General features: G+C 36.5%; 1 protein-coding gene across 1 annotated transcript in view; it reads left to right on the forward strand.

Moving 5' to 3' along the window:
- MBD5 (methyl-CpG binding domain protein 5) overlaps positions 1 to 22,947 on the forward strand; it is a 192,727-nt gene that overhangs the window by 138,738 nt on the left and 31,042 nt on the right. Inside the window, exons 9-11 of the mRNA XM_014534024.1 lie at positions 3,408 to 5,543; positions 18,061 to 19,086; positions 20,684 to 20,895. Coding sequence (XP_014389510.1) covers positions 3,408 to 5,543; positions 18,061 to 19,086; positions 20,684 to 20,895 — 3,374 coding nt within the window. The remainder of the gene's footprint in view (positions 1 to 3,407; positions 5,544 to 18,060; positions 19,087 to 20,683; positions 20,896 to 22,947) is intronic.

Below are 22,947 nucleotides of genomic sequence, written 5' to 3' on the forward strand. Positions count from 1 at the left end.
CCCTTGCCCGGAATCGAACCTGGGACCCTTGAGTCCGCAGGCTGATGCTCTATCCACTGAGCCAAACCGGTTAGGGCCAAGTTAAAAATTTTTTGCTAGGAATACTGCACAGGTGATGTTATGTCCTCCTCGGGAGGCAAATAATGTCAATTTATCCCATATTGATGACATTAAGTTTGATTGCTTGGGTATAGTTATATCCATCTGATCACTCCATTGTTAAGGTACTTTTTCCCTTTAAGATTAATATGTAATCTGTGGAATAATGATTTGAGACTGGGGAACTTCTTTTTGTAATGGCTAGTATATAAACTCCTTCCAAAATATTACAATCTACTTAGCACTTGAATAGTAATTCAGAATAAAATGTGACTGAGTGCCAAAGTGTTTGCTTATGAAGGCGAAGTGATGTTCTGCAGAGCTCTAAATACAGATGACGCGTGGCCCCTGTAGTGATCAGAGAAGGCTTTACAGCAGAACTCAGATTTGAACCAACCTGGAAATTTGCAGGATTTAGAAATATGAGGGAAATAAGAAAATTCTTGTCCAGAATGAGTAGAATCAATAATGTGGAAACTAATCTAACTTGAGGGGAAGATTAAGCCTGCGTAGGTAAGTTGGGGTCAAATTATGGACTTATAAAGAGGAGCAGTTGTGACATCGGACAGGTATAGATTGACACTTAGCACTCATGTGAAGAGGGCGGGGAGATAAGTTAGCAGCTATGACCAGAATGCTCCTTCCTAATAACCTCTAACCTTTAAGCTTGAACAGGAATGATCAGAAAAATATTGCTCCACTGAGGTATGTAAGAAAAAACAGTCTTTTAAGGGATTTTTTTTCTTTTGATGAGCTACATTTTTTTTAATTAAAAACAAATATTGCCACAGTTTAAAGACATTTAATAGTAATAAATTATTTAACATTTACCGATATCTTGTCACCTCAACGTAACTATGATTTCACTTTTGTATATGTTCATATCTGCTGCTGTCTCATATCAAACAGTTTTACCTCTTTTTACATTCTGCCTTGTTGCCTTTTTAATGACCATAACAGAGTCTTGATTTGGTTCTCAACTTTTCATATCTTAACAAGTTTCATTATTAAAAAATAAAGATAAATATTTAACTGGAACTGGTTTAAGAGGCATATCTCCATCCACTCTTACAATGGTATACTTTATTGGATTAATTTCCTCTTTTACTAGCTTCAGACATAACATTTATATCAACTTCCTAATTTTATGAAATTGATATCTATCTTAACATTTAATTATTTAAAGCTCAACCTTAAATGTTAAGAAGACTCATATAGTAATTTTCACCTCTAACATACATAAACATACATTTAGTTTCTGCTTATTCTTTTGAAAGGTCTACATGAAAGCCCTTGATGGGTACCTAGCATTTATATTTGCCAACTCTTCTAATACTTTAGTTCCTAAGTGTAACATAACAGCGGCATGACTTTTATTTGTTTATTTAGTATTCCTATTATTTTAAAGATGGTAACTAGGTTTCCCCAGGTATGGAAGAAATCCTTTTTAAAACACAACTATTTTCTAAATTCTGTTGTATATTTTTTTCTGTCTGTTGTACATTTAAAAATGCCAATGTCTACATTTTTAATCACTTAACTATAAATAATTATAGAAATACCCAAGAAAAGACACAAGTCTATAGTTTTGTTCCCGAAGAGAACACAGTCAATCCTGTAATAAGGCTAATACAGGTACCTGTGTTCCCACCATGAGCCATGCCTAGTACCCCAACTACTTTTCATATATTATTTTTATTGCAAACTTTGAAAATCTCTTTTTAACCAGAAAATAAGTTCAGTTGAGTTTATCTGCTACAATTCTCTTATATCATTGGTTCTCAACTTTTCATATATTATATTCAGAAATTACTCTATCCAGAATCTTCACCATGCTAGAAACAGAAAGCCCACATTTCCAAAGAAAAATATATGTTCACTGCATTCTCTTACTTTTTGAATGCACTCTACCTGGATTTCATTTTTTAAGATGAACCACTGTCTTAAAAAAAACATTATCTGATTTGATCTGTATACTACCTCGCAGGTAGGAGAAGTATATTTATCTTAGATGTGCAAGTATCCATGTAAGTAAATGTGCTTCTGATTGCAAATGATTCCAGGTGTACTTGCCAAGATGTTGTAAGTCCCAGAATGGGGATGGCCAGCAGATAGTATGAATGAAGCCACTCTCAACCCCTGTGCCTGTAGTAGACTCAGTGGCATTTTCTACAGAGCCCAGCAAGGCCCAGCATCCTTTCCATCATAGCCCTCTAATCAGCCACCACCAGTTGATGGGACTTGGCCTAGGAAATCAATTTTATTTACTATCCCTGTTTTACAAGGTACAACTTTATAAAATAGTGAAACATCCTTAGGGGCTAAAAAACTTGAACCTAGAATTCTAACAAGATAAGTGAAAGCTCTGTCCAGTGGGCCAGCTTGCTTTTGTTGCCTGTATTCTGTTGATCTCCAAAGGGACTGAAGGGACTCCAAAGGCCAGTGAGGGAGAGATGCGCTCTGTAGGAAGAGGAATGGCAGTTAGAACCCAGTACTAAAGATTTGGCAGTCTAAATGTTGCATAGGAATTCTATCCTAATAAAAGAATTGCAGCCTTTTACCTGAGTTGACTGGCTAAAGTTGTTTTTACAGTAATGACTGGTTAACGTCAAAGAAACTGCAGTGTTAGAGACTTGATTGGAAGTTAGGTGTGATTGCAGTATCACTGCATTTACCATTGTCATCACTCCCATTATAAAAGATTCTGAACTCCATTCACTTAATTCACAAAAATTAAGACTCTTTTACAGTGAAAATGTTGGGATACAGAAGCGTTTCTATAGCTGTCCTGATGAGGTTTCAGTAAGATAACAGAAACATTTATAGGGCAACAGATTTTCTGGTAAAAATGGCAATTCATTTAAATCACCCAAGACAATATGCCACACAGATAATAATTTTCTATTGTAACTGTGTTCCTAAAAATTTCAAATTCAACAAGATAGTAGCATCATCAATTCTATGTGGGCTGTCAATCTTGATTTTGCATATTCTAAATAGTATTAGAATGGCGAATGTCAGTATGAACTGATTCAGATTTTCATTCTTTCTCAACAGATAAGAGGCAAACAAGCATAATGAGCAGTTAATTGAGGACCTTTGGCCAACTAAGGGAGAATAATGTGCACTTTTAAATCAAAATTTAATGTAGAGTGGAGAATTTCTAGTTGCATGGAGGCACGGCTTCTATTTGCAAATTTCTATTTCCAGCTGCCCTCCCTTCCTCATTTCCTCCCTCCTCATCCCCCACCACCAAATACAAAAGAACTGAGACGACTTAACAGATTTTTCTTTTTCTTTCACATCAGATGCGACTCCAGTAGTACCTTCACGGGCAGCAACTCCAAGATCCGTAAGAAATAAGTCTCATGAAGGAATTACAAATTCTGTAATGCCTGAATGTAAGCATCCTTTCAAGTTAATGATGGGATCATCAAATGCCATGGGAAGGCTCTATGTACAAGAACTGCCTGGAAGCCAGCAACAAGAACTCCACCCCGTCTACCCCCGGCAAAGATTGGGCAGCAGTGAACATGGACAGAAATCTCCATTCCGTGGCAGCCATGGAGGCCTGCCCAGCCCAGCGTCGTCAGGATCCCAGATTTATGGAGATGGCTCAATCTCTCCGAGGACTGACCCACTTGGAAGCCCTGATGTTTTCACAAGAAATAATCCTGGTTTTCATGGAGCTCCCAATTCCAGTCCTATTCACCTGAATAGGACTCCTCTCTCTCCACCTTCAGTAATGCTACACGGTTCTCCTGTACAGTCATCCTGTGCAATGGCTGGAAGGACTAATATACCTCTTTCCCCAACCTTGACTACAAAGAGTCCAGTAATGAAAAAACCAATGTGTAATTTTTCAAATAATATGGAAATACCACGAGCAATGTTCCACCACAAACTACCCCACGGCCCACCTCCCCCTCCTCCACCTTCTTGTGCTCTTCAGAAAAAGCCATTAACATCTGAGAAAGATCCACTTGGCATTCTTGACCCTATTCCTAGTAAACCGGCGAATCAGAACCCTGTTATCATTAATCCAACTAGTTTCCATTCAAATGTCCACTCTCAGGTACCTGTGATGAATGTAAGCATGCCTCCTGCTGTTGTTCCTTTGCCAAGTAATCTCCCTTTGCCAACCGTAAAACCTGGTCACATGAATCATGGGAGTCATGTTCAAAGAGTTCAGCATTCAGCTTCAACCTCCCTGTCCCCTTCTCCAGTGACATCCCCAGTGCACATGATGGGGGCTGGAATCGGAAGGATTGAGGCTTCGCCCCAAAGATCACGCTCATCTTCCACATCATCAGATCATGGAAATTTCATGATGCCACCTCTAGGACCCCAAGCGGCTTGCAGTGGTATTAAGGTTCCACCCAGGTCACCAAGGTCAACAATAGGGTCCCCACGGCCATCAATGCCATCAAGCCCTTCCACCAAGTCCGATGGACATCATCAGTACAAGGATATCCCTAACCCATTAATTGCTGGAATGAGTAATGTACTAACTACCCCAAGCAGTGCCGCTTTTCCTGCTGCACCTGCCGGAAGTGGTTCTGTAAAGAGTCAGCCTGGTTTGCTGGGAATGCCTTTAAATCAGATCTTGAACCAGCACAATGCTGCCTCCTTTCCAGCAAGTAGTTTACTCTCAGCAGCAGCCAAAGCACAGCTAGCAAATCAAAACAAACTTGCTAGTAACAACAGTAGCAGCAGTAGCAATTCCGGAGCTGTTGCTGGCAGTGGCAACACTGAAGGACATAGCACTTTAAACACCATGTTCCCTCCTACTGCCAACATGCTTCTCCCAACAGGTGAAGGGCAAAGTGGTCGAGCAGCGCTACGAGATAAGCTGATGTCTCAGCAGAAAGACTCATTGCGGAAAAGAAAACAGCCTCCTACCACAGTTTTGAGTTTGCTCAGACAGTCTCAAATGGATAGTTCTTCAGTTCCTAAACCTGGACCCGACTCGCTGAGGAAGCAAAGTCAGGGTTCTTTCCCCATCAGTTCAATGTCTCAGTTACTACAGTCTATGAGTTGTCAAAGCTCTCACTTGAGTAGCAATAGTACCCCGGGTTGTGGGGCCTCCAATACTGCTTTGCCTTGCTCTGCTAACCAGCTGCATTTTACAGACCCCAGTGTGAACTCCAGTGTTCTTCAGAATTCACTGACACAGAACATCCCCGTCCGAGGGGAAGCCGTGCACTGCCACAACGCAAACACTAACTTTGTTCACAGTCACAATTCAGTCCCCAACCACCATCTTGCAGGTTTGATCAATCAGATTCAGGCTAGCGGGAACTGTGGGATGCTCAGTCAGTCGGGCATGGCTTTAGGAAACTCATTACATCCCAATCCACCTCAGTCAAGAATTTCAACGTCCTCCACTCCAGTGATACCAAACAGCATTGTTAGCAGCTATAATCAAACAAGTTCTGAAGCAGGTATGGTTTTCTTAGAAAAAAGTACCCAGAGGTACTAAACTTTTCTACGTTTTTTTAAAGTTTGTACCAAAATATTTATTACGATAAGCAATGATCCTCTTTCCCCATTGTGAAATTCTCATCGTTTCTTTAGTATGTATAATGTTATTTACAGAATGCTAGGGATTTGTCTACTAGGGAGAAACAACAGCCATGGGGATTCCATTCGTTTCCGTTATTTGTTGTCAATCTGTGTCGTTTCGAATATCATTCAACTTTCAGTTGGTCATGTAACCACTGGACTCTAAACTACAGAAGCCATAGAAGGCAGGGCATCCTGGCTTATGAGCCAGGTTCTTGGCTCTTGCAATATAAAATCTGTGTCCCCTAGCTTTTGTTTGTATTCAGGTAAATGAAGCTCATCTTGGAAAACCCAAAAAGGCAAAGATAAACGGATGTTCTGTTCTTGCTGCTGACCAGAAATAGGTGAATGGATAGGAAGAGGTAACCAGAAGTTGTATGAAGTAGAAAGCTGTCTTCTAATGTGTTTTCTTATCCTAGTTTGCTATCATTTATTATTATTTGTTTGAGAAAATTAAAAAAATGGATATTGACTACTCCCTTTTTAAAAAGGGTAATAATTTAAGTTTTCTAATAAAAAAAAAGGCTTGAAAACCTGATTTCCAGAATTTTTGATCTTGATATTGTTTTACAGTTTTCTTGTAGAACTAAACCATTATTTTTAGCATTGACATTTATGTTTTGAACCCAAATTTATTGTATCTTTTCATCCACTATTAATGGAGACAAGTCTATTTAAAAGCAGACACATTAGAAAGAACTGCATTTTGTGCAATAGATTCCTCAGAAATTATTATTTTAAAAAATGTAAAGAGGGAACTTCATCGAGACATCAGAAAACTTGGCCATGAAAACATTAGAAAGAATACCCAAAAACACAGCACTAATGATTTGGGAGATTTGTGGGAAATGCCAGGGAGAAAATAAAAGGTGGTTGTTGAGACAAAATTCAAATATGAAAATAGTGGGCTTTAAAAACCAGAGTGCTTCTGAAAATGAGAAAACTGCTGAGGCGTCTAATAATAAGCTGCTGTACAGGCACGTGTAGACTGTATCGTACCGCCTTGCTGGGACAGCACTGTGACCTACGTCTTTGTTCCTGATAGTTAGATCAAGTGTTTCTTCCCAGTGTCACTACCTGCACCTGCCATCCTCCACAACTCATGTTCGTGTTGTCTTGTTGTCAGTATTTAATGCAGAAGTATTCATTGGCCTCTTGTGTTAAAAAGAATATGAGGTGGAGAAGATAACTGAAATCATTAGTGCCTTCTTGATAGTCTTAGTCTAAGGAATTTCATGAAACTATGTTTTGTGTTTAACAGGATACTTATTACAAATGGGCTCCTAGCTTTTCAATGACTCTTATTCCTTTTTAGATAATTCCACACAAATGAAAATTTAATCTTGTGCACTTATCAGATTAAAGTTACGTGAAATAAGAAACTATTTTAAATATTTATTAAGCATACTTTCAATCATTTATATGAGAATTGTTAGTTTCGTTGTATTATATCTTCAAATTTTGATACCCCTTACCTCAACTTACTTTGTTTCAGGTCTCAGTTCATATTGAAAAGTGTATGTATTTTATCAATGGTGTATTTAAGTTTGTATGTAAAGACAAACATTTATTTATATTCTTGTTTCATCTGGATGTCAATTGTAGACTTATTTTATATAGTCTTAAACATGTATTTTCTTGTTCCTCGCATCTGTGTAAAACATTGGATCCGGATTCCCAGTGTTGGGAGTATCAAAACACACAAGTTTAAAGTTAATTAATGTAAGAAAAGTGCTGGCATATATATAGCTAAAAGGGGTAAGAATAAATGTCTAGTAATGATATGGATGTGACCAGTCATATGTAAGCTAACAGAGAGCATATGCTTGATGAAAACAGGTCAGTAAGAATCTTTAAAATATCAAACTTAATAAAATTAAATACTAATTAATATACATAGATTGACTATGCAGCTGGTTATGAAAATGAGTAGATTTACTAATTAATATAACTATTTTGATGAGCTGAACATCGAAGAGGTCTCTAATGCCATTTTTCTTTTTGATATGTAGTGAACTGTGTCACTGAATGTTCTGTCACTGTAATTGCTTACACTAAATATTTATTTACACTGACTTTGTTCATCCATCCAATAAGCACCCAGGCTTGGCATTCATTCATAGTCAGACAGCAGATGACGGTCACAATTATCTCTGTAAGTTTTGCTGCATATTCCTAGCATACCAGTTAGATATTAGGTGAAACACTTTATTCTTAAAATGTTACTTATAGCTATTATTGAGTACCTATTAATGTACCAGGTGATTTACCTAGATTATTTCTAACATATACAGTTTTCCAAAGCATAAGGCATCATTGTCCCCATTTTCCAGATGAGTAAATTGAGTGTCAGAGAACTTAACTGTCCAAGATCATATATAACTGAAATCAGATTTGAACTCGGGTTCATCTAATTCTAAAATTCGTTTTCTTTTCAGCTGCATACGTTCTTCAACTGAAACATGTAGTGGTTAAAAAAACTCTTTTCACTTTCAACATCTTAAAAAATATCCAACAGAAAATGAATTGAAGCATGTTACAAGTCACGTTTTTAAACTTTTGATACACTTTTAGACAACAGTCGGTTATATTTTTGCCTTCTCTCTGTGGACTCAAATATTATAGTGTACAACAATTAGAATGTTTGTGTCAATGCTGGTGAATTGTGAAAAATATCAAGAGAACTACCCTTCATTTGCTAATCTAATTTGGTGACCTTTATTTTAACGAATTGGTATCATCTGGCTCAGATAAGAATGGGTTTCCTAGTGGATAACATGTCATTAGACTTTTAAAGGAGGCGACTATGCATTTACTAGTCTTGCCATTCCCAGTGTGATACACAGTGAGGGTAAGAGACTAAGGTAACACAGGCCAGCTCTGCTCCACGGTTACAGAGCCTGGACAGAGCTCAGGTGGCCTCCTGTGCAATCCAGAGCCCTTTATCCACTTTCCGAAGCAACAGCTCAAAAATGTTACATTAAGACATCTATTAAGACAAAAAATCACTTGCTCTGAAAATGCTTTATTCTATTGGTAATTTATTTTCTAAATCTTCATTTAAAGAGTTTTTCTATTACAAACAACCCAGGTACAGATTTTTATTTTTTATTTTTATTTTTTTTTTGGCCTGTAAGTGAATTCTATGGGACACACTCATGGGAATTGGAGGCAAAGATAATTTTTTTTTAAATCAGATAAAAGATATGAAATGCTTAGAAAACGTTTTGTGAAACTTAGATATCAAGCCTTTATTGGTTCTATTTGGAGTTTTGAAATTGCCTTTCCACTAAAGCTCTCTAAACATTTGCATTGTAAAGTTTACAGGTTTCTGTTAGCGTTTTGGATATCAGATTTTAAGTAAGGTTTAATATTTCCACGTGACAGATCAAGAAACTGACCAGTAGGAGGTGGCAAAGCAAAGTTGTGGATCTGACCACCAACTCCCAAAGTTCCTGATCTCAGTGCAAACACTCAAACTGCCGAAGGCAGGCTGTTCAGAGAGCCCTCAGTCATGTACTTTGAAAGTAACTTTCAATTTATGAAGAGAGACTGGTTTCAGCATGTTTTGTGGTGGTTTGGTTTAGATAGGAATCCAAAATCAAGTGCCCTTGACTCAAATTTCATTTCTCCAGGCCTCTGCCTCCTGCCTGCCTGCTGACCTTAGAACAGAAACACACATGCCAAGAACCCGGGCCTCTGCGGGGACTTAGTCCCTCAGTGCCCAGCCACCAGGGCCTCTGCAAGGACTTAGCTCCGTCAGGGCCCTGCCACCCGGGCCTCTGCGGGGACTTGGTCCCTCAGTGCCCACATTACAGCCAACACATCCTTTCCGTGGCCCTGTGGTTTTTTTTCCAATTTTCAAAGAAACAAAAAGATTTAGACTATTCTGCTAACTTAACTGAACCTTGCTTTACTCCAATATGATAAGGTCATTAAATACAACTTTTTTACTTTAAAATGCTTTTTATGTTCTCTTATTTTTCCCCTAATAAAATCATGAAATCAACTCATCTAAACACATGAAAATAAATTCTCTGAATGCGCAGAGTATGAGTTTGTACCGGAAGAGAAAATAACTGAAACATTTATTTGCCTTAACTCTTAAAGATATAAATTGACTATAAGAATAATACAAATAAACCTACAAATAAATATATGTTCATGGATATTTATATATTTTTTTTAAACTCTGGAAAAGACATGTTTTATTTCAGCATAAAATGCATTTGATTAAAACTCAGTATAACCATTGATATGGTAGGTATAAGAAAATGAAATAGAGACCACAAAAGAACACTCTTGGTAAAAGACTGCAAAATAATAAGCTTGTGTTTTTGTTGTTGTTGTTCTATATATTTATTTATTCTCAGAAGATGCCAGACAGAAAATAAAGGGAAATTGTCATTTCCTACATGTTACAGGTACAAAAAATTATGGGATAAAAATGCTCAAGGGTGATTATATTCTATGAGTTTAGAGCTCTCAAGATATGAGAAGTTTGTGTAGAAATAATCTTACATAGACTAATGTAGGGTGAAGAATGCCAGAGGCTCTCCTAAGGTCATGACCGAACATACATTAGTTTCTATTGAAAGTATTTCCACCCAAAATTTTAAATGCCTAGATTTTATCATCATGCACAAGGCTTCTAGGTTAAAAGTTGCCTTCTTGTTTTTTAACCAAATACCAAAACTATATTAAATTCTTGATTGTGTGATGATAATCTATGTCTATTCACTTGGTTAATTTTTTGCAAAATGAGCCATTTCTTCTTTGTTGGAAGATACTTTTACAACAGACAATGGCTTGCTGCTTAAGAAGGTTTCCTAAATATCAGGGTTACACCACTTGTTTTGCTTACATATCCCAAGCTTAATGTTTCCTTGTGTGCAAAAGAAGGAGCTAACACGTGTTTTGCTTTAGACATTGAGTCTGTGTCATCAAAGGAGATAACAGAACTCAGAGTGGGGTGAGATGTTTGCTGATCCAATTATCTATTCTGTACCTTTCAAGAAATAAATTGTCCCAGTGTGTAAATTGGGAGAATTTTATTTTGTTGCAGTACACCAAGCTCACTTATACATAAAGCCACTAGAAATTCTTCAGTCCAAGAGTGATGCCTAAGCTATTATTTACTAAAATTAAGTGGTCTGAAAACAGTGAAGTAGCCTCTGAAAATACCCAAATTATAAGCAGTGATGCTAACTCTGCAAAAATTTGACTCATTAAAAATAACGATCAAAAATGTTCCTATGGTGTCATAGAAATAGATATCATTTAGTACCATGTCTAAGTGGTACTAAATAAATCAAATCATTAAGTTCTTATCTTCCGGGAACTTATATCAGACAACATTAATGCCAACCAAGCAAAGAGGAGAGTAAACATTATTTTCTAAGAATTATACTTCTTGCAAATGCAAAGTAACAACTCACCTTTTCACAGATTAAAAATGGAATTGGATGTCAGAATTCTGATGGAGTAGCTGAATTACTCCTGGGGTGGAGCTAGTCCAGGGAAGTTTAGAAGTCTATCCAAGACCCACAGGTACAGGTCTAAGAGAGTATTTATCACAGACACCCTGAGCAGGCTCCGGCGCTGCCCACCCGACAGGGACACCCCTCGCACTGTAGGCTGATGGATGTGCTTCCTGGAGCACTGCTCCATGGAGCATCCCCACAGAGTTGAGCAACTCCGGGGCCGGATCTGAATGCAGTGTTTTTCAAACTTTTGTTTTTTACTTCTTCCCACAGTAAAAAAAAAAAACTGATTTGCCTTACAATCTACCGAAGATATATCTTTAATGTATAACAAATAAAATTTTCCTGGAAAAAAACACACACTTATTACATGTGATGCACTCTGATATATTCTTTTTTATCCTATTTTGTTGTATTTCTTTTCTTTTAAAAGTCATGATTCACTGAAATTATCACCCACTAACAGAACTTGACCCAGCACTCAAACGTTAACAGAAGTTTCCACAAAATAATACCCTAGTTATGCAGTGTGCTCTTTTCTATTTATTTATGGTTGGGGCATACTAAATTGATTTTGCAGCCCCAAATTGGCCTAAACACTGTCTCAAACTATTCATGGGGTAATAAACTCAGCAAATATTTATTGAGCACCTAGTATGTGCTAACCACTATTTTAGCACTACACATAACATGGTATACAATGAAAGGGTACAAATTAACTGTATTAATCTAGAAACTCACCTCATTAAAATAAGGAAATAAAACTTCCAATTGGAATATTGATGATGCATTTCAAATGTTACTCTAGCATATTCATACACTAAAAATCCTACCAAGCAAGAGACTGACATTCCTTCCTTCCCCCTCTTCTAAGTGCTTTTGTTTTGGGGTCCACCCCTCCCTTCTTTGTGGAGAACAAGTAGACACTAAATGGTTCTAACTTATGATGGTTCAACTTAAGATTTTTTGACTTTACAATGATGCAAAAGCAACACACATTCAGTAGAAACTGTACTTTGAATTTTGACCTTTTCCTGGGCTAGCAATCTGCAGTCTGGTGCTCTCTCTCTGATATGGAGCAGCTAGAGGCAGGGAGCCCAGCTTTCAGGCATCCACAAGAGCACGAGGGTAAACAATCAGAACTCTACAGTGTACTGTGTTGCCAGTATATTTTTGATACTGTACTCAATAAATTATGAGATACTCAACACTATTATAAAATGGGCTTTGTGTGAGATAATTTTGCCCAACTATGAGCTAATGTAAGTGTTCTGAGCACATTTAAGAAGGCTAGGCTAGGCAGTGATATTCAGTAGGTTGTGTATTAAATGCATTTTGATCTATGATATTTTCAACTTCCCATGGGTTTTTTGGGATGTAACCCCATTGTAAGTCGAGGAACATCTGTAGTCCCTAGGACTTCCTGCCTACTTCTGCTAAAGGAATGCTAGGAATTTACATCAGAATCCAAAGCACAAGTATAGAGTGATATATTTTTGTAAATACTTACTACCATGACATTACTAAGGCTTGGGAATATAACGTCTTGTTGGAAAATAGAGACTTCTCCTAAGAGTTATTTTTAAATCAATCCTTTAAATATAGAGGAGAAAATTGTACTATTTCCATTGCACAGAAAGATGGATTATATTTATTGACTCACTAGGGCATGATATTTTCTCTCGTCTCTAGGAGCATTCATTTTTACTAGGGATTGCCATTGTAAGTATATAATTGAAGTACATTTGCCAAATGATAAAGGCAAATGATAAAGGTTAAATGGTGAAGGAGTTCCTTCTGTATGACTCATTTCTTGAATTTTATGGACAAAAATCAACAGGTGGGCATATCAATTTAGAAAGTGTTTTCTAATATGAAGTACTATTTATTCAAAATTGGAGATTAAACTGGTATAATGACATTTTAAAAACAACTTATTGGTCTATTTGGTATGAGCTTAATTAATGCCCTATTTTGTACACATACAAAGACATATACAATATTAATACTTAACACATTGCGGACCGATCATGAGAATTCTCGCTTCATAGTACACAGTGTTTTACAAAGTATCATACTTTAAAAAGATGTTAACTTGTAAGAACATGTAATAAATAACTTCAAAATGCAATGGGTATTTAATTTTTAAGCATGCCTTTAACATTTATGTAAAACGTTTTTTGTACTCGTTCAATAGAAACTTATCTGGCCACTGGGTAAAGCTAGCAATAAAACTACTGGTCCACAATGTGTTAAGATCCAGCCTTTAAAAAAGTTAGCATAATGTGAACAATGACTTTTCTTAAAGAATATTGGTGACACAGAAGATAAATCTAAAGAGGTAGACAGTACCTTTGTTTTGAAAAGCATTTTTAATGAGGCAAATAAAACTCAAGAATGAAAATTAGTAATAGTAGGAAAAATAGCCTTAAAATTTTCTTTGAAAAATTTTGCTGATGCTATTTCTGTGTACACACAGAGAGAGATAAACTATATGTGTTGGCAAAGAGTACTATTTATATTTGGGAATAACCCAGCTGGGCAAGTCCTTTCCTCATTGTGCTAGAGACTCTCACCCTTTGATTGGGGATCAAGGCACATGATCTCGAACCAGGAAGGTTTATTTGGGTAGCTTTATAAGTCTTCTCTCTTCTTCAGAAGCAACAAAGACAAAGAGAAAAACTATGCCAGTTCATGGTACTGCCGGCTGGTATGAAATAATCACTTTTTCCAATTAAAGGACTTCTCCGACATTTCTTCCAGGCTCCCAGCTGCCTTTTGATTATTTAACTGCTAAATGGTTAATGAATAGTTTGCTTTTTCAAAAACTAACTGTTCATCTCATTAGATTAAGCATGAAACATCTTGGCTACAAACTAAGTAAAGGTGGACAGCCAGGCAGGCAGGAAAGAAGGCAGGAAGGGAAAAGAAAAGAAAAAGACAAGGAATGGGAAAAAGGAAAGAAGAAAATCATTGTTTTCCCAAATGCTTCAACAGACAAGGTTTTTATGCAGAACTGTGATGTAGGTTCACCAGAGAGTGCCTGTTCAAGATTAAGTGGCTCAGAAATAAGCACCCTCCAACTTATCTCCAGCTATAAAAACCCAGGGTCCTCCAAATGACCCCACGCATTAACGAGTGACCTTAAGAACAGGACTTTGTGAGGACTCTTCCTCTCTAAGGAGATTTTGACTCCCTAGACACCGGGGAGCCTTCTAAAGCAACTTGGCATCTTCCAGCCATCTCCTCTCCAACGTCTCATCTCCTGGCATCGGGAGGGCCAGGTTACTACTTTCTCCACCAATGGGTGGTATGCTCTCCCTTTCTCCACATACACACATGCCACAGGCACACACCATTGAATGCAAATGATCTGATTTCTAGAAAATCAGTGCAAGTCTTCTGAACTTCTTAACAGATTAATTCAACCAAGAAACATTTTCTGAACGCCAACCATGTGTGAGACTGTGTTAGGTCTTGGAATGCAGAAGAAAATAAGAAGTGGTCCTTGCCTTTAATTGTTTAGAAAGATTATTTCAAATGTCATTACCTCTTGTCGAAGGCCGCACGTTTAACTATAGGTGGCAGGGCCAGTGTGTCTGGGAAAGCAGCTTATAATATTTTCAGTCATATTTATTTGCTCGAAGATATATAAGAATCCATTACTCTCCATGCATTTTATTACCTCCTTGTCTTGTTTTTTTTTTAATTACTTTCCTTTTACTTAGAAGCCCTTTCTCTCCTTTTCCACTCTCAAATCCCAGATCAAATATTACCACTTGCTTAGTTTTCCCTGACACCTTCAGTTTTACAATTGCCTTCCTGTTATATGCCTATTATAGCTCTTAGCTATTACAGGTACACTGGCTATATGAAAAGAACATTAGTTCCTGGTTCGTAATAAGCTCTCAATAATGTGTCTTTGAAAGAAGAAAAAGAGAGACAAGGAGGTTTGTGTGCTCAGGACTGCTGAACCGAGTTCCTGCAGGAAAGGGCAGGGTGTTTTGTGGTGTTTATGTTTGGTTTTTGTTTCTGTATAATCATTTCTATCCTTTTGTTCAGAAGAGGTATGATACCTGTTTGTTGCACTGATTGGTTGAAAATTGGAGAAAAATGTTTTAAAAAATGGTCTTTGATCCACATATTACTCTTGAAAAGGTTGTTCTCTTCACCATCATCTTGTTTGTAATGTGAAAATACACTCAAAGTAACTACATTTCTTTATTGTCATTTTTCAATAATATTTAGATGGAGACTTATAATGTCCCCCAAGGGCTACTTTCTTGAATCTTAAATATAAATGTTTCTCTTGGAAAACAAAGATTAAAAAGAATAACCTCTATGGAAATCCTTCTTCTACAAAGCCCTGTCACCTACATGCTGGAATATTTTGAAAATGTGCTCTGAATGGTGATCTGTACATTTAAATAAGTCATTATTATTTAGCAAATAGGGAGAAAGGCCTCGGGTAGTGATTACCAATTAATAAGAGTTTTTATTCACTTATTTAAAAAGATGGTTTCCAGATGCAAATAAAGCACAGTACCTATTTATAGAAATAGCAACAAGATTTAAGAGGCAATGAAATGTTTAAGATGTTGATTGTTTTATCACAAATCTGAATTAATATTTAAATAATTGTATGCCATATGCCTATCTCAGCATTTGATATGCTCTGACCCCACTCTTTGTGAACATACTCATTATTTTATGATAATATTTTATAAATATTTATATATTTTTAAACAAAGGACATTTTAAAATCTTATTCTTGAAATGAAACACAGAGCTTTAAAAAAAAAAAGCAGACATGACAGCTGGGAAAAATTATAAAGTCGTGCTATAGAGACATTCTGTAAGGAGTGTTAGATATGCTGATGTGTTGGATATACTAACTGCTATTGCCACATCACCACTACTAACTACATACATGAATGCCAGTAGTAATGATGACGATAACTCCTTTTATTTGTATAGATTTTTACATATTACAAGCCTTTCATGTACCTATTTTTGATTCTCATAACAATCATGCCAATGATGGAATTTTTCCTAAGGACAATTCAAAGATAGGAAAGTATCATATGCAATAAGATGTGCATCCCCGTGTTATACATAATAATGAAAAAAATCAAAATGCCAAAATGTATCAGAATGTTTTACATGATATGGTCAATCCATATACTATATGGTTTAAAAATATTAATACAAAGTCTGTATATCATAAAGGAAAAATTCTCGTGTTATTCTGTTAGGAGAAAACAGGAAGACTATAAAATCATATTTGTACTATTATTATAACTACGGAAACATTTCTATGTGTTTGAACGAGGCCTCCATGGGTTACTTGGTCAAATGTAAAATGTCTTACGATGGCATAGTACAGCAGTAAAATTTTTGAATTATTTTAGGTTTCCAGTGTCAGTGGTATTGTTTAATATACTATATACATGTTTATGTTTTAATAGGAAATTAAATGCATATGCTTGTGATAATAAACATTTGCCAAATGCATGTATCACATAAAACAATGCATCTCTTTAGGGGAAAACCTTTTATGAAAAAATGATTACAGGCTACTTTTCAACAGATGTGATCCTTACCCTCCTCACCCCACCTCGTGTGCATCGGGATCTCCAGGGGTGATTTGAAAAAATGCTACTGCTCAGGCTGGGTGTGCCCCAGAGATGGGTTTTCAACTGGTCTGGAATAGGGCTCAAGGCATTGCTTTTTATTTCTTTTCTTTTCAAGTTATCCAGGTAATTCTGTTGTGCAGCTTGGATTGAAAAAATTAAGCAACCAAATTTTGTATTTTTAAATATTGAATTTCCTGAATTTTCATCTCTTGCATAAGACTTTCAAGATTAAAAATGCTGTTTGGATGAAGACTTGTCTGACTTAAGGAATAATGAGTGCAAAGTACCTTTATGCTATCAGAGTAGCAAAGATTTAAAAATAACGAAACACAATGTTGGTGAGAATGAGCACTACTGTGCACTGTTTATAGAAATGGAAATTGAGTGTATATTGATCAACTTGGCTGGAGGGCAGTTTGACAGGAAGTATTCAAAGCTTTAAATTTATGTAAACTCTTCTGTTCCTGGAATTCCACTTTCAAGACTTTATCTTTAGAAAGTAATTTAGTATATTGACAAAAATGAGTTAGTGCTGCTTACCATGTAAAGGATTGTAAACAATCAAAATATCACAACTGTATGTTGATTAAATTATGGTATATCCATACATGATACTAGTAAAATAACTCTGTAGTTAAAAGAGTTAACATGGAAAGATATATTGATAAATGAAAAAGTTATAAGACAGCATGATTCCATTTTTGTTAAAATATGTAACACGTGTATATATGTGTATATGTGTGTATGTGTGTGTAAATATATACAAATACTAGTACAGGTGGGTAAAGTCCAGAAAACTATACATTAAAATATTAAAATATTTATAAGTACTTTTTATTTTCTGTTTTATATGCTCATGCATATTCTACTTTGTTTTTTTTTACTAAAAGGAAGTACTAATATTACAAATAGAAGAACAAAAACTTTTTTAAAAGGAAAAATATTTTTTAAAAATGAAGGCTTGTTGCTTTTATCTAAACCAAATGAATGAACTACTACAGAACTTCCTCCATCTTCACTCTGTCCAGATGTGAAAAACAAGCTTTTTCTTAGTAACCTAAACTTCTCCAATAAATGTATTTTCAAAGTAGGTTAGGAAACGTGTGTCATTCACAGATGGGATATCATCTCTGATCACAATTTCTCTGATTAAAATCAGTAAAGGGGACAGGTAATGAGATAGTTGAAATGGATTTCAATGTGTTTTCATGGGGTTGTCTTCCTTCACATCCACAATTAATGCGCGGCATTTTTGTTTTGTGTTGTTTTCATTTTAGGCGGTTCAGGACCCTCATCCTCCATTGCCATCGCTGGCACCAGCCATCCTGCCATCACCAAGACAACATCTGTTCTCCAGGACGGCGTCATCGTCACCACCGCGGCTGGAAACCCACTGCAGAGTCAGCTGCCCATCGGGAGTGACTTTCCTTTTGTTGGCCAGGAGCACGCACTTCATTTTCCATCCAACAGCACTTCAAACAACCATCTTCCACACCCCTTGAACCCCAGCCTCCTCAGTTCTCTACCTATCTCTTTGCCAGTGAATCAACAGCATCTCCTAAACCAGAATCTATTAAATATCCTCCAGCCTTCAGCGGGAGAAGGCAAGTCTGAGATCAACCTCCACCCTTTAGGTTTTCTCAACCCGAATGTAAACGCTGCTTTAGCTTTTCTCTCCGGTGACATGGATGGGCAGGGATTGCAGCCTGTCCACTTTCAGCTCTTAGCGGCCCTGCTTCAGAACCAAGCCCACGCAGCTGCCATGCTTCCCCTGCCATCTTTCAATCTGACCATCTCAGATCTTTTTCAACAGCAAAATACCCCTTTACCCTCCTTAACACAGATGACAGCCCCACCAGACCATTTGCCAAGCAATCAGTCAGAGAACAGCCGAGCTGAGACCCTTTTAACCAGCCCCCTGGGGAACCCTTTACCCAGCTTTGCAGGCAGTGACACTACTTTTAACCCCCTGTTCCTCCCAGCTGTCACTGGGGCCTCAGGATTAATGGCCTTGAATCCCCAGCTGTTGGGAGGTGTCCTGAACTCAGCATCGGCCAACACCGCTAATCATCCAGAGGTTTCCATAGCAACTTCCTCCCAGGCAACCACTACCACAACCACTACATCATCAGCAGTGGCAGCACTGACTGTCTCAACACTTGGTGGGACAGCAGTGGTGTCAATGGCAGAAACATTGCTGAATGTATCTAATAGTGCTGGGAACACACCTGGTCCAGCTAAACTCAACAGTAACTCTGTGGTGCCACAGCTACTTAACCCTCTACTGGGGACAGGTCTGCTTGGTAAGTTACATTTTTTCACAAATTTTTACAAAAGAAACGTTTTTCTAATTCTAATTTCTCATTTTTAAAGACTCCATTTTGTCACACTATTTTTAAAAATGTTTTTGTTATGTCACAGCTTGCTTAAGGAACTAAATATAATAACACCCACACACCACCATAGTTATACAAACATGAAAATGACTTTTTTCTTCTCCCCTATCCTAGCAGTACTAAATATCATTTTAATCTGCCTTCGCTTATCTTCTAATTCTGATGCCACCTAACGCTAACCTATCCATCATCCTCTTAAGCCAAGTAGAGTCTTATTTTTCAAATAATAAAGCACAGGTACATCTTAAAAATAACTTTTATTTGAATTTCAGTTGGTGTGGCATCACAGGGTTAGTATGAGCAGCTGCACCGTGGATGGAAACAGTCTCAGGAAGTGTTTTTCCAGGTGATCCCTCAATAAACAGAATTAAATACTTATTGAGCAAAATAAGAAACAAGGCATAAAAACATTCAAAGTTAAAATGTGTCCAAGTTCAAGGAAACAGCCCCAATAGCTATTGTTAGGTTTCCTCCAACAGTATTGTTCTTTAAAATTTTTGTGGCTTAAAAACAAAATTCTTCATGTAAATTATAATGTCACAAAAATGTTAGATAATAATGTCAAGTATATTCAACTGATTGATGCAGGTGACTATAATATAAAATACAGAGATGGTTTCCATAAAGTCTGGAAGCATCAGCAAATATACTTGATATTGTCAAGGGCATGCCCAATGTATGCAAATATATATATATATGTTTCCAGATCTATGGACACCTTTATAATACAGTTTAATTAGTTCTATTTGTCATTGAAATCGATGCAGTTACGTCTTAAAAAGCATACTAGTGTTATATATTTCAAGTTACAGGACAATTCCTTTGACATCATCTTTAAAATAACTTCAGTGTAATTTCAAAACAAGTCTATTTTGAATTTTGAATATAAATTTAGTTATTAGCTAATCCTACATGATTATATAATATTTATTTTTTAATGATTATGATAATGATTTCTTTTTGTATTGTTCACTTTCTTTACAATTTTAATTTTAGGTGACCAACCTTTCACTTAAAAACAAAATACATATTTCCAGACAAAATCCAGTTTTATTTGGTGGTAATTGGTGATGATTGTGACTTGAGAACTAAACTTTGTAAACAAAGCCTGACCAGATCCACTTATTTTAATCATCTGATCAAATCCTTATGATTGCTAAAACAGGTTAGGACTAATTTCTACCTTTAATTGTAGGTGCTTTAATAAAAATAGTTTCAAGGAATTTTTAACACTGATGCTCAATGTAAGGACTGGCTAATGGATAGAGAAAGACTCATCTCTCATGACATAAAACCAAAAAAATAATTATGAAAGATAAAATTAAATAGTAAAATACTCTTTTCCTTACCAGTTAGTGAGACTTTGAGGAGAAAAAGAGGAAAAAAATTTTTATCATGTAAGTCTAGTTTTTAGTTTTTGTTTCAGGAATCGTTGGGTACAAGGATAGGCATAGGATTGCCAAAGAATCACATTGACTTACATTTTATGTTTTCCAAACCATAGGTGACATGTCCTCAATAAACAATACTTTGAATAATCATCAACTGACTCATCTACAGTCGCTGTTAAACAACAATCAGATGTTTCCTCCAAATCAGCAGCAGCAGCAGCAGATTCTTCAGGGGTACCCGAATCTCCAGGCATTCCAAGGACAGCCCACAATTCCCTGCCCAGCTAACAATAACCCCATGGCTTGTCTGTTTCAGAACTTTCAGGTACTCTCCTTCCCTGGGTTACTGTAGTAGAAACCAATGTCTAAGTTTTTTTAAACTATTTGGGCAAAGAGACAAAAGAAGGAAGTTACTAGTATATGCCCTTCCACCTCTACTAACTGTCATTTCTCTATAATGAATATTGTTAAACAGTCTAGTCTTTTATGTGAAGGTTATTTTATTTTGTCTGAAGCATCCCAGTGGTCCTTTTAGAGCTACTAGTAAAAACTGATCTTGGTACCCTCTTGCACCCTTTTAAGGGTTTAATCCCATTGCTCTCATGATTAAAATCCATATCCTTAACATGCCTGCCCTGCCTGCCTCACTCTCAGCCCCACTCTCACTGCTCTCTTCCTGGCTTCAGCCACTTGGTCTTCTTCTTAGTTAGATAAATTGAATAAATTCCTGATGGATTTAGGAGCTAGATGGAAAGAGTAACACCAAATAAGTATAAGACGAAAATATAGGATGTTTTTATAATTTTGGGGTAGGAAAGGCTCTTTCAGAAGACACAAAACAAAGTAGTAAAAAGAAGTAAGGAAATTGAATACATAAACCTTTAAAATCTGTATGATTAAGTGTATTCTAAACAAAGTGAAAGACAAGTGATAACCTGGAAGAAAATAATAGCAAATATCTGATATCTGTAATATAAAAAGAGCTCCTACATATTAGAAAAATAAAGATAATTGATTAGAAAAATGAGCAATAGATATGAACAGTCAATTCACAGAAAATAAAAGATAAATTATTAAACATGAAAAGAATAATCAGTTATATAAATTACAACACTAATATGTCCATCAAATTGATGACAACTTGCTGACAGTGGTGTGGGATAATGACATATTGTTATATATCAGATATATTTTTGGTCTGATTATATGCTGATACAGTTCTTTTGGAGAGTAATTTTAGTTTATCAGGTCTTTAAATACACATGACCTTTGACCCAGAAATTTAACTTCTATGTGTCTATGTTAAAGAAGTCTTTGATGTGAACAAAAGGGCACAATTCAGAATGTTCATTACAACTACTTAAACATCCATCAGTAGGGACATGGTTAAATATATTATGGTAGATCCATCTATCTAGTAGTTTAAAAAATTAGCTAGACTTGCCTGGCTGGTATGGCTCAGTGGTTGAGCAGTGATCTATGAACCAGGAAGTCACAGTTCGATTCCTAGTCAGGGCACATGCCCAGGTTGCAGGCTCAGTCCCCAGTGTGGAGCATGCAGGAGGCAGCTAATCAATGATTCTCTCTCATTATTGATGTTTCTATCTCTTTCTCCCTCTCCCTCCATCTTTGAAATCAATAAAAATATATTTTTAAAAATTAGCTAGACTTATATAATCTGATATGTTAAGCTCCACAAGATTGCAAGACTCCAATACTGTAGTATTGCAGAAGAAAAGTAAAATACAATACCATTTATATGAAAGGTAGAAAGAAGGAAAGAAGGAAGGAAAGAAGGAAGAAAGATTAGATATCCACCTACACACTTGAATGTATTAAAAATAGGTGTCTGCAAGAATGCTCTCCAGCACTGATTACTAGTACTTCTAAGAAAGGAAATTGGATTGCAGTAGGATGGCAAAGTACAGATTTAGGTGGGGCGTAATGATAAAGAGAACTTTTGCCTTTTTGGACAATGTGAAAATACTCATATACATCTTATGTAATCAAATAATTTAGAAAGGAAGAGGAAGTGTTCAACCATGTCACTGAGAAAACAAGCAGATGAAACTTGCAGAGAAGCCATTAGATTTAGCAGTGAGAGCATCACCAATGACTTGATGGAATGCAGTTTGGGTGGAGTAGTGGGAGCATGAGCCAGATTGCAATGGATGAAAGGATGAAAACGGTTAGGAATTAAAGAGTGTAGATGAAAAACTTTCAAAAACTGAACGATAAAGAGCATACGAAAAACAGGGTAGTGCCCCAAGGCAGGCATAGGTTGACTGCAAACTTTGTAATATGGAAGCCATGCATATAGTTGTATGCTAAAGGAAAGAAACCAAAAAGAAGAGATGGTAGTTACCAGAGGGAAAGG

The sequence above is a fragment of the Myotis brandtii genome, unplaced genomic scaffold (genome assembly GCF_000412655.1).
Source record: "Myotis brandtii unplaced genomic scaffold, ASM41265v1 scaffold125, whole genome shotgun sequence".
Taxonomy (NCBI): Eukaryota; Metazoa; Chordata; class Mammalia; order Chiroptera; family Vespertilionidae; genus Myotis; species Myotis brandtii.